This window comes from Doryrhamphus excisus, linkage group LG19, assembly GCF_037039965.1.
Source record: "Doryrhamphus excisus strain RoL-2023G ecotype Guam linkage group LG19, RoL_Dexc_Guam_v1.1, whole genome shotgun sequence".
Taxonomy (NCBI): Eukaryota; Metazoa; Chordata; class Actinopteri; order Syngnathiformes; family Syngnathidae; genus Doryrhamphus; species Doryrhamphus excisus.
Genome location: NC_136375.1, coordinates 1,054,025 through 1,067,500, shown reverse-complemented (window position 1 = coordinate 1,067,500; position 13,476 = coordinate 1,054,025). Strand labels below are relative to the sequence as shown.

General features: G+C 41.8%; 1 protein-coding gene across 1 annotated transcript in view; it reads right to left on the bottom strand.

The window, feature by feature from the left end:
* The window catches only part of grin3ba (glutamate receptor, ionotropic, N-methyl-D-aspartate 3Ba), a 132,363-nt gene extending 119,113 nt beyond the window's left edge, over positions 1–13,250 (bottom strand). Inside the window, exon 1 of the mRNA XM_058056516.2 lies at positions 12,266–13,250. Within this exon, the coding sequence (XP_057912499.2) occupies positions 12,266–12,826 (561 nt within the window). The 5' untranslated portion in view covers positions 12,827–13,250. The remainder of the gene's footprint in view (positions 1–12,265) is intronic.
* Between the last annotated feature and the right edge of the window lie 226 nt (positions 13,251–13,476).

Sequence of the window (13,476 nt, the reverse complement as noted above, 5' to 3'; positions counted from 1 at the left end):
ATATGCCATTTGGTGCGTACGCAGGTGTCAGGCTGGAGATAGCTTCCGGTTATCAGCCGCTAATCCTTTAATGGCACATTTGGATGAAGTTCCTCAATGGAAGAGAAACCTCAAAACATTCCCGCTTTTCCTTGCATTCAGTCCTGCAATATTCCATCCTCACTGGGTGATTACCTCCACCAAGGACATCGTATGGTTTCTATTCTTCTTAAAACCAACAATCTGGAAATGTTTCCAAGTGTCCCTTAATTAATTATTTAGGATCATTAAGAGGGCTCCGTAGTCGAAATAGGTACTACTTCCCAATGATGTGCATTGTTAGCTAGCACATATGAATTTGTTTTCTCGTGTTATAATGTTTTTTAGAGGGTTTTTTTAGAGGGCTTCATAATCGAAATAGGTACCTCCCAATGATGTGCATTGTTAGCTAGCATATATGAATTAGTTTTCTCGTGTTATAATGCTTGTTAGAGTTTTTTAGAGGGCTTCGTAGTCGAAATCGGTACCTCCCGATGATGTGCATTGTTAGCTAGCACATATAAATTTGTTTTCTCGTGTTATAATGTTTTTCAGAGGGTTTTTTTAGAGGGCTTCATAATCGAAATAGGTACCTCCCAATGATGTGCATTGTTAGCTAGCACATATAAATTTGTTTTCTCGTGTTATAATGCTTGTTAGAGTTTTTTAGAGGGCTTCGTAGTCGAAATCGGTACCTCCCGATGATGTGCATTGTTAGCTAGCACATATAAATTTGTTTTCTCGTGTTATAATGTTTTTTAGAGGATTTTTTTAGAGGTCGTCGTAGTCGAAATAGGTACATCCCAATGATGTGCATTGTTAGCTAGCACATATGAATTTGTTTTCTCGTGTTATAATGCTTGTTAGAGTTTTTTAGAGGGCTTTTTAGTCGAAATAGGTACCTCCCGATGATGTGCATTGTTAGCTAGCACATATGAATTTGTTTTCTCCTGTTATAATGTTTTTTAGAGGGTTTTTTTAGAGGTCGTCGTAGTCGAAATAGGTCCCTCCCAATGATGTGCATTGTTAGATAGTACATATGAATTTGTTTTCTCGTGTTATAATGTTTTTTCGAGGGTTTTTTTAGAGGGCTTCGTAGTCGAAATCGGTACCTCCCAATGATGTGCATTGTTAGCTACCACATATGAATTTGTTTTCTCGTGTTATAATGCTTTTTAGAGTTTTTTTAGAAGGCTTTGTAGTTGAAATAGGTACCTCCCAATGATGTGCATTGTTAGCTAGCACATATGAATTTGTTTTCTCGTGTTATAATGTTTTTTAGAGGGTTTTTTTAGAGGTCGTCGTAGTCGAAATAGGTCCCTCCCAATGATGTGCATTGTTAGCTAGCACATATGAATTTGTTTTCTCGTGTTATAATGCACAGAAAAAGAAAAAAAATATGTTTTCATGTTTCACAGGAGGATTGTGAATGATGGGCAAAAGTGTAAAAAAAAAACCAAAAGTGCAGTTCCCCTTTAAGAAGAAAGTTAAAATACTTAAGGAAAGTCATTTCATAATTTTTTTCTCATAATTACGTTATTCACATAATATTAAGTTAACAAAATATACAGTATATTATATACGTATATATATAATATGAAATCTAATAAATATGAAATATTATACTATAATTTTAAACCTTCTTTTAGCAAAAAACATACATTTCATTTTTATCAGTGCTAACAATATTATTTATATCAAACCAAATTTTAAATTTCACTATTTCACTGTCAGTATTTTTGAAAAATGTTTTGAAATGATCTCCCGAACAAAAAAAATGAGTGACATCTGCAAACGAAACCAAGCGTAACAACTCAGAAACCTCCCAAATATCACTGATACTATAAAAAGTATAAAACATTTCGGCCACAAAACAGAACCTTGTGGTACTCCACATTCAGTATTCCCAGTAAGATGCACATAATGTTGTCTGTTAGGACAAATGCCTTTTTTATATCAATAAATACTTATTATATACTTATATAGTATTACACAGCAAACAATGTGTATCCCAGGATAGGATCCCCCCATGAACCCCCAACGACCCCCCCATGAACCAGTGGCGCCACCTGTAAGATGAATAAAATGTCAGCAACGCCATCAGAAAAAACATCTTCCAGCTTGTCATTAACGGGAACGCTTCTTCATTAGCTTCCTGATTTCTCCATTTCCTCCCTCCGTTAATCCCTCACCTGACTTCCTTAACCGATATCATCTTCACTCCTTTCCGAGCCTCATAATCCCCGTATTATTGCTTATCAACCATTCCACTTCCTGTCTGCCAAATCTTACGTCCAATTTCCTGCCTTTCCGTCAGAATTCCTTGTTCCGTACATGATCCACTCTCGCCTTGGCCCCCCCACCGTTTCCCCTTGGTCTGTCATTCCCATGATTCCCGGCCTAATGGATTTCTTTTATACGTCCGTGTTGGGTCAATTAAAGCGTCATAATGTACGAACATTTTCATCAGCACGCCGTCAATGCCGCGCATTCATCGGCGTGAAACGTGAAAGGTGGGCTCCGGCGGGGGCGCCGACACAATGCCAACATTCACGCGGAAAGTCAACTAAGGAGCCGAGGCGGCGCTGATACACAATCTGCCGTCCCCGCGCCGCTCAATTAATGTGTCGCGGTCACGGACGCGGCTGAACTGTCATCACGCCGCTAATAAAGAAAAAGAAGAAGAAGAAGAAGAAAAAAAAAAAGGAAAAGCTCGGAGCTGTTTGCAGTTAAGTGGCTAGCACTTTCCCAACTGCCTCCAGGCCAGAGGCTCTGCTTCGTCTCGCCGTTGAGTTGGGTCGCTCTGTGACGGGGGGGGACTGAGGTGGGGGGGGGCAAATCCCAGTATCATCTGAAAAAAAATGTGAAAGGCAGCAAGCTTCTAAAGCCTCATTAGGCTTAGTAACCCATAGCCGCCATTGCCATGTTTGTGTGTGCGTGTGCATGTGTGTATGTGTCTATGTGTGTGTGCGTATGTCACGCATGTGCACGGCGCCGATACGCAACATGCTAGTCCTGTGAAGCCACCTCACAGACACAATGACACTGCAGGCTCTACGGATTCAAATGTAATTTCATTCAGTCAGCCCCCCCCCACCCCCACCCCCACTAACCCCCCCAGGAGGATGGAGGATGTCATTAAAAAAAACGTCTCCTATAATAAAAGAATGGCCCCACTGCAGAGGGCGGCGTCGCTAGCAGGTCCAACAACATTGTAGACGTCGTCCAGGTAGGCGTGTCACCGTCATCCATTAACGAGGGTCACACGGGTATGATTGTCTCTAATTGTATTAAACACCCGTCTTATTAAACACCCGTAAATTAGGATAATCACGATTCTATTCTTAAAATAAGATTATTTAACCCTCCTCTTGTGTTCGGGTCGGCACCGATCCGTTTTACATTTGAATGCATAAAAAGAATCACATAACATTTGTTTATTATTATTATTATTATTATTATTATTTTGACTTTGTCAGGAAACTCTATTTCAACCAAATAAAACCAAAAAAATAATCCATTTGGATCATGGAAAGACCAGTTTGGATCATGGAAAGACCAGTTTGGATCATGGAAAGATCAATTTGGATCATGGAAAGATCAATTTGGATCATGGAAAGAACAATTTGGATCATGGAAAGAACAATTTGGATCATGGAAAGATCAATTTGGATCATGGAATAATCAATTTGGATCATGAAGAGAACAATCTGGATCATGGAAAGATCAATTTGGATCATGGAAAGATCAATTTGGATCATTGAAAGATCAATTTGGATCATGGAAAGAACAGTTTGGATCATGGAAAGAGCAGTTTGCACCATGGAAAGAGCAGTTTGGATCATGGAAAGAAAATTTGGATCATGGAAAAACCTGTTTGGATCATGGAAAGAACAGTTTGGATCATGGAAAGATCAATTTGGATTATGGAATAATCAATTTGGATCATGGAAAGAACAGTTTGGATCATGGAAAGAACAATTTGGATCATGGAAAGAACAATTTGGATCATGGAAAGAACAATTTGGATCATGGAAAGAAAATTTGGATAATGGAAAGAACAATCTGGATCATGGAAAACCCTGTTTGGATCATAAAAAGAACAATTTGGATCATGGAAAGAACAGTCTGGATCATGGAAAGACCAATTTGGATCATGGAAAGACCATTTTGGATCAGGGAAAGACCAATTTGGATCATGGAAAGAACAATTTGGATCATGGAAAGAACAATTTGGATCATGGAAAGACCAATTTGGATCATGGAAAGACCAGTTTGGATCATGGAAAGAACAATTTGGATCATGGAAAGAACAATTTGGATCATGGAAAGAACAATTTGGATCATGGAAAGAAAATTTGGATAATGGAAAGAACAATCTGGATCATGGAAAACCCTGTTTGGATCATGGAAAGAACAATTTGGATCATGGAAAGAACAGTCTGGATCATGGAAAGACCAATTTGGATCATGGAAAGACCAATTTGGATCAGGGAAAGACCAATTTGGATCATGGAAAGAACAATTTGGATCATGGAAAGACCAATTTGGATCATGGAAAGACCAATTTGGGTCATGGAAAGACCAATTTGGAACATGGAAAGACCAATTTGGATCATGGAAAGACCAATTTGGATCATGGAAAGACCAGTTTGGATCATGGAAAGACCAGTTTGGATCCAAACGGGTCAAAACCGACCCGTTAACATAAAAGATGATACCAGAAAGCGAACACAAGAGGAAGGTTAAACACGAAGAACTTGGAAGTCAATCTGTGTCACATCGTCTTCCACTTTGGAGAGCTGGATGACAGGTGTCAGTCAAAACCATGAAGCCACCTGAATTATCAATATAATAAATAAGATATTTGCCTTTTTGACACACAAATAACAGCAGCAGGCGAGCCACAAAACACAAATAATAAGTCCATTATTCCATAAGAGACCGTGAAATGAATCCTTGTGAAGTATTCCAAGAGCGTATATTTCAATAGTATTAAGTACGCGTGTGTGGGCGGGTTTTAAGGAGGTGGCGAAGAACATATCTTCGGCGGGAAAATAATGAATTTGCGGCAAGCCGGCCTCCCCGCTTAATCACATTTAGCAATCAGGAAGAAGCATTTCCCTGCCAATGCATCCCGCAACGGACATCATGAGCCGCCACATTATTCCGCCGATACAATCTGGGAATTCAAATTCGGTGAACTTGAAGACGGCGGAGATTGCGATGATATTCTTTTTCATTTCAATCATGGAAAGAACAATTTGGATCATGGACAGAACAAATTTGGATCATGGAAAGAACAATTTGGATCATGGAAAGAACAATTTGGATCATGGAAAGAACAATTTGGATCATGGAAAGAACAGTTTGGATCATGGAAAGATCAATTTGGATCATGGAAAGAACAATTTGGATCATGGAAAGAACAAATTTGGATCATGGACAGAACAATTTGGATCATGGAAAAATCAATTTGGATCATGGAAAGAACAAATTTGGATCATGGAAAGAACAAATTTGGATCAGGGAAAGACCAATTTGGATCATGGAAAGAACAATCTGGATCATGGAAAGACCAATTTGGATCATGGAAAGACCAATTTGGATCATGGAAAGACCAATTTGGATCATGGAAAGACCAATTTGGATCATGGAAAGACCAATTTGGATCATGGAAAGAACAGTTTGGATCAGGGAAAAATCAATTTGGATCATGGAAAGATCAATTTGGATCATGGAAAGATCAATTTGGATCATGGAAAGAACAGTTTGGATCATGGAAAGAAAATTTGGATCATGGAAAGAACAATCTGGATCATGGAAAAACCTGTTTGGATCATGGAAAGAACAGTTTGGATCATGGAAAGACCAATTTGGATCATGGAAAGACCAATTTGGATCATGGAAAGACCAATTTGGATCATGGAAAGACCAATTTGGATCATGGAAAGACCAATTTGGATCATGGAAAGACCAATTTGGATCATGGAAAGACCAATTTGGATCATGGAAAGATCAATTTGGATCATGGAAAGACCAATTTGGATCATGGAAAGACCAATTTGGATCATGGAAAGACCAATTTGGATCATGGAAAGATCAATTTGGATCATGGAAAGAAAATTTGGATCATGGAAAGAACAATCTGGATCATGGAAAAACCTGTTTGGTGATCTTTTTCATTTCAACTCGCGGTGACACACACGCTAGCTGTTTACACACCGGCTCGATGCCGGAATGCCAATTCCCGCTCACCCTGGGGGATTAATTGTGCTCGTATTAGCTTTAACATCAAATATCATCAGTGAGCCCAAATGCCCCCCCACGGTCCTGATGGGAATTAGAAGACCTTATTCTAACGCCGAACCCCTCCCCGCTTTTTAACACTCAGCCATCGTCCGTGTCAAAGATAGACAGCAGAGATTTACCGTTAGGGGTCACACGCTGCTTCTAATTAGCTTAAGTAGAAAGTCGGGAATAAGCACTTCCCAGCTGGGATGCATCACACGCGGTTACGTGTCTCTTTGCCCTAACATCCTTTTCCGGATTTGTCCCGGCGCGAGCGGGAAGGAGACATTTCCCAGTCAGATTGCCCATCATGGCCAGCTTGGAATGAAATGGGAGTGGGAGTAGCTTTCCACCATATAATCTTACAAACACTAAATTCACCACACAGCAACTTAACACTCAAAATGTATGCAATTGTGTTTTTTTTGCCACCTGTGGTCACCAGGTGGCAGTAATGACTCCAAATATTGAGGTATTACCTTACACCTAACCTAACACTGCATGAGGTCATGACGTCAGCATGTGCAACATGATGCCGTGAAAAAAAGTTCCTCCCTCATCCTGTGTGGAAGTGGTAAGTTTATGGCTTCTTAAGTTTAGAAGAAAAACATTCAAGGTTTTGTATTGAAAGGTAAAATATTGGAAATTTCCGGGAAACTAAACAGGAAGTTATTGGGTATGCTATTGCTAGTTTCCAACACCAATTCAAATAAGTCCATAACATCGTTATTTATCACTCGTTGCTGCTTCCATGTCACTCACTTCGCTTCTCTCTTACTTTTATTCTGTATTTTTGTGATGCATAGGAATGGAATATTTTCCCTCTGCTTTGAATGAGACATTTCAAAGGCTTGTTGATAGGAGAAATATGATCACAGGGTCATCTTAGCCTATAAAAACACTCTTTGCTCACCAGTCATCCTTAACTAGGGTGTTTGGGGATATGCTGGAGCCTATCCCAGATGACAATTAAGGGGCATTAATGTTTTTGGGATCTCCCGAGGACCAGGAAAAAAGGAATAAGCTAAAAACTCCACTCGTCACTTTGTTGGGCTGACATTTCCTCGCAGCGATTCATTAGAAGAGTCCTGGTATATTGCCACAGACGTCCCCCCCCACCCCCCCCTCCCCCCAGGGAGTCTCTCATTATCAGTCAGCCGGTGTGCATAAACACACTCAACAAGTCCACGTTGAAATTGGAGAAGCCCCCGGTGGGGAATCACCACCTGAAGTCCCGGGAATAGCTCACCAGAGAGAACACCGGCACAAACTCCCAAATCCCAACCCTGCAAAACACGTCATTCCGAAAACTCCAGGGAAACCCTCTCCACCGCCTCCTCCTCCTTTTGGATGAATCTGTGAAGGAGCAGGTTTTTGGCAGACGGGATTGTTTTCTTATCCGCTTCCCGAAAACAACCTTTGTTTGACTAAAATGGAAATAGAATTCCATTCATATCCACGGCTCATATTCATTGTGGAACGGGAACAATCGGCCTCCCTGTTGACTAAACCCACGGGGCACTGCCCTACCAGCGTGTGTACATGTGCTCCAACCAGCCGTTCTTTTATTGCAACACAACAGGCTGCAACCCTTCACTCGCTCGATGAAAAGGTCAACACACGTCCGAATCATAAATCATAAATAACACCGCACTCGTTACAGGAAGCCGTCCTGCCTTCCATTTGGTCGGATTTCACAAGACGGCATGGGAAGTCATCCAATCGAGGGGCGGAACTTTAACCATCCGGATAGAATACCACGTATATTACCGTTAACGTGATGTTTTTAGCCACATATTAGCATTGTGAAGTCAGGGGTCTCAAACTCAATTTACCTGTTGGCCACTGGAGCTAGGGTCTGGGTGAGACTGGGCCGCATCAGGTTTTACAAAAAAAAAAAAAATTATTAAAAACAGAAAAATGAATAAACTTTGCTTTGGTTTCGATTTTCTACAATAAAAGCTCTGATAAAACATTCCACTGTTCTCAAATATCTTACTTTTTATTTTTCTACACAAAATAAGATGAAAAATAAATAAATCAAGAATAAAGAAAATCAATCAATCAGTAATAAATAAATATAATAATAATAATAATAATAAAACTTTATAAATTTACAACATATTGTGCAACTGCAGCGTCTTGAGACACATGCTAACTCGCAAACTAGAGAGCTAGCCACCTAAACGGTAGCCTTCAAGTTATTTCCTTTAAACTTAAATAGCAAAAACTTACCACTTCCACACGGATAGGGAGGATAACTATTAACAGTTATTTAACCTTTTACATGAACATTAATCAAACGTAATCATTTTTTCTGGGTACATGATACCATACAGCATCCATACCAAACTTGCGCGGGCCGCACTAACATTAAACTTTCATATCAAGGCGGGGGCCTCAAACTAGTGTCCCGCGGGCCGCGTGTTTGAGACCCCTGATTTACAACATATTGCGCAACTGCAGGGTCTCGCAAACTAGAGAGCTAGCCACCTAAACGGTAGCCTTCAAGTTATTTCCTTTCAAATTAAATAGCCAAAAACTTACCACTTCCACACGAATAGGGAGGATAACTATTAACAGTTATTTAACCTTTAACATGAACATGAATCAAACGTAATCATTTTTTCTGGGTACATGATACCATACAGCATCCATATCAAACTAACATTAAACTTTCATATCAAGGCGGGGGCCTCAAACTAGTGTCCTGCGGGCCGCGTGTTTGAGACCCCTGATTTACAACATATTGCGCAACTGCAGGGTCTCGCAAACGGTAGCCTTCGAGTTATTTCCTTTCAACTTAAATAGCCAAAACTTACCACTTCCACACGGATAGGGAGGATAACTATTAACAGTTATTTAACCTTTAACATGAACATTGATCAAACGTAATATTTTTTCTGGGTACATGATACCATACAGCATTCATATCAAACTAACATTATACTTTCATATCACTTGCCACTTCCACACAGATAGGGAGGATAACTATTAACAGTTATTTAACCTTGAACATGAACATGAATCAAACGTAATATTTTTTCTGGGTACATGATACCATACAGCATCCATATCAAACTTGCGTGGGCAAGTTTGACCCCTGGTCTAAGTGCAAAAAAAAAAACAAGAAAATGCTGAAATACTGGGACCCAACCAATGAGGGTCCAGGAGGTTTCATATAAGACACAAATATCGAGCATAATGAATTGGAATGCTGTAACCAAGGACTGCCGTCCTTAGCAACCGTTTGGGACAGCATCAGCATCATGATCTTGCAAAAATCCTCATCCTGTTTTTTTGGTGATTCTGCTTCAAATGGTGATTATATTGGTGATTATTTATATTATTTTTGCTGGTACTGGATTAATAAGAAATATCAATATCCCCAAGCGAGGATTCGGGAGGTTTCTCCGACCTCCTGGACTAGAGAGGTGCTGTCCAAGCGTGGTTTTGACCCCTGGAATGTAAGTCAAGTACTACATCACCATTTTTGCATTTTTCAAGCATTTTTTAAGAATGTTGAAGGAATTTTCCTGAACTAATACTAAGGAAATTATAGGAAGTAGATGATTATTTTGGCCACCTGAACATGACTGTGTTGGACTAACAAACCCTCCACATACATGGCAACCACGCCGTGCTGCAAACCACCATTTGAACACACCAAAAAGACGTTTTTTAAAAAAGCTGAAGCATACAGAAAATGAAAGAGTGATGCCGGTTCTTTTGCCCTGTGGCTGTACGCCAGGATCCTGCAGAGCTCAAAGTCTTGCAGCTGGAGGAACCTCTCAGCTGTGTCCCGACCCCCCCCCCCCCCTCGCCACTTTCCTCTCTCACTTCTCTTTTTCGCTTACGTTCCCGCCAAGTGACCTCGTCGTCGCTTTCGGGGTGACTTTTTATTGAAATCAGATACGACTAAAGTTCATCTTTTTACCTTCTCATTCCTCATGCTTGTCATCCAGCGCTGCCTCTTCCTTGGAGTGTGTGTGTGTGTGTGTGTGTGTGTGTGTGTGTGTGTGTGTGTGTGTGTGTGCGTTACTAATGCCATTATTGTTTTCCAGTAACGGCTAATCTGGTTAATTACTATTTCAAACGTTGATGGCCGTTACCGCCAGTGAAATTATGACACGTTATTATGCGCTGATATCGATGTCGACCATATGGCTGAAATGGGCGCCAAGCCAGTTATGTCGCTTATCCACACTGGGGGTCCAAGTATGCTGGAGCCTATCCCAGCTGACCTGGAGTGGTCACCAGCCAATCGCAGGGCACCTATAGACAAACAACCATCCGATTTTGGACAATTTTTTTTCTATTTGGGAAACTCTTGTTGTACATGTACTGGACGCCGCCATTACGTAACGCCCTGGTAATGGTAATGGTAATGGTAATGGTAATGGTTTCATTTCATTTGAACATGCATCAGATTCCAATTGAGTGCATCCCATAATCAGTTCCCAGTTCCACATGTCCAAAAGGAGTAGGAAGAAGCAAAGCTTATTAAATCCTACCCCTCCATCTGGTACTTTTACAATCACTAACTCTTACATTTGTTCACTTCCTGCTTTCCTAATATAGTTTCAGTTTTTTTTTTTTTTTTTATCTTTTCATTAAAAAAACAATTTCATTTAATTTAATTTAATTTAAATTTATCTGGTACTTTTACAATCAGTAACCGTTACATTTGTTCACCTCCTGCTTTCCTATTATAGTTTAATTTTTTTTTAAGTAAAAAAAAATCTTTAAATTCAATTTTTTTTATTTAATTTAATCCATCTGGTACTTTTACAATCAGTAAAACTTTTACATTTGTTCACTTCCTGCTTTCCTAATATAGTTTAAGTTTTTTTTCAATTTAAAATGCTTTTTTAATTTTTTAATTTAATTTAATTTAATTTAATTTAATTTAATTTAATTTAATTTAATTTAATTTAATTCTACCGTTTTGCATTATTTATTTTTACATTTGTGTAAAGAAATAATTATTACTGAATGTGTTTACAGTGTAGTCTGTGCATCACGCCCCTCCAAGTCAAGGTATCCTCCTGGTACCCCCCCTTTCGGGGGACGTGTCTTAGGTCGCCATCGTTCACGACTACTACACAGGAAGCTAAAGAGCTAGTCAACAAAGTTTGTTGCTCACTCTGATTTAAATATCGCCCCCAAAGTGAGATGGGATTGAATTGCAAGTCACGAGCTCAGCCCTCAGCCTCATTTTATGAATCATCTCTCACGGCAAACATCTTAATTATTTTACATATTTAATAAGTAATTATCCTCAATGAGGGGTAATTTTGTTGCTAATTTGCTTTTGGCGTAAAGTAACTAGCAAACTTATTAATGTGTTTTTTTAAGTCATCAGCCCCACAGTGGGGACTACATAGAGTAAGTTGTGTACTTGGCATGTACCCCCCCATGCAGTACCGCAGCACAAACATAAATATTTGTACCCGCATGTCGACAGGAAGCACACCAGTCGGGCGATGCACGCTTCACTGGTGCCAATCTATCTGCAACTAAACTGTTGGAATGATTCACGCTGAAAGGGAACTAACATCATCACACACACACATACACACACACACACACACACACACTTGGCCATAATCATAATAAATAAAAGGCTTTAAAGCTGCCAACTGAAGGACTGGAGACTTGAGTCCAGTACTGAAGAGCAGATATGAAACCTGCAGGGTTTAGCCATAAAAGGCCATACTTGGCAATAAAAGCCATATGTGTACTTATTGTGTACTTATTGTGTACTTATTGTGTACTTATTTACAGGCAAAAGTGTTCACACTATCATTCCACAACCAGCGCATGACAGCATTAAAGCCACATGTGTACTTATTGTGTACTTATTGTGTACTTATTTACAGGTAAAGGTGTTGACCCCATCGTTCCACAAGCAGCCCGTCAAAAGAACCCATCAGCCGGCCACAGGCGCACATACCTCGGTGACGAGGGGCTCCGTGTCCTCCAGGATGGAGACAAAAGGGATCTCCAGAAAAGAGGAGAGGAACTCCACCTGGACGAGCTCCTCTGCGGAGCGAGGGAAGGCGAGCACGGCGGAGACGTCCCGGACCACCAGCTCCCGACAAGCGCACCCGGACAGCGACACCGGGTCCCAGCCGGCCGGCGAGCGAGCCACCATGTCCAGGCTGAGGTTGTAGGGGAGCAGCGGAGGGGTTCGGGACGGGTTGCTGGTGGTGCCGGCGCCGGCGGAGGAGTCGGAGGCTCCGCTTTGGTGCCGGAGGCTAGCTAGGGCGCGGTTGAGAGCGTTCTGTATCCGGGCCGGCTGGCGGGCGGGCAGCAGCGCGCCCAGGCGCACGGTGTGTCCTATCCGGGCGAGGATGCGGCACGACGGCGGGGGCAGCGGGCACGGCTCCGGGGACGACGGGGCTCCGGCGAGGAGCAGCAGCAGCAGCAGCAGCAGCAGGGCTCCGGCGGGGAGGAAGGACAGCGGTCTCCCGGGGGCGAGGCGGTAGCTCCGGAGTCCGGAGAGGGGCGCCATGCTGCAGCTCCGAGACGCGACGCAGGAGGACTGGGCTCCGCTCTGCGGGAGATGGCATAGCTCGCTCTGGCTCCCGGCTCCTCCGCTTTACCGGGACTTGATCCTTGTTTCTCCTCTTCCTCCTGGTTGTGTCAGTCTTCCGCATGGGTCTCCATGGGGGAGCTTCTCGCCTCCTCGAACTTGGTCTTGAATTGGGTCTAAAGGACGCGCGTTGGAGCCTCGGAGCTTCTTCTTCTTCTTCTTCTTCTTCTTCCTCCTGCTGGATAAGGCACACCAGCTGTGTGCGTGCGTGTGAGCGTGTGTGTGTGTCCTCCCGCCCGCCAATAATGTAACCTCTCACGGAGTCGATGCCTCCTGGTGAATTTTAATGACACAATTCCACTTCCGCTTGTCCTCGTCCCTTCGTGTCATTTGACGTGTCTTCATTCGGATTCTTCTCTAATAAGATGTTGTCTGCTTCGGGAATCCATTTGGACAAACAATATTGCCCCCCCCCCCTCACCCCCCCACCCCCGAATTAGAAATTCATGAACCCCGTTTTGATTATTGCTTTGCGTTTCGCTGGGAATGGTTTTTCCTGGTGCTTAAGTGCAGCTGGAAACTGGAATAACGGTTCCGTTTAAGGTCAGGTGACACCATTTAAAACATTA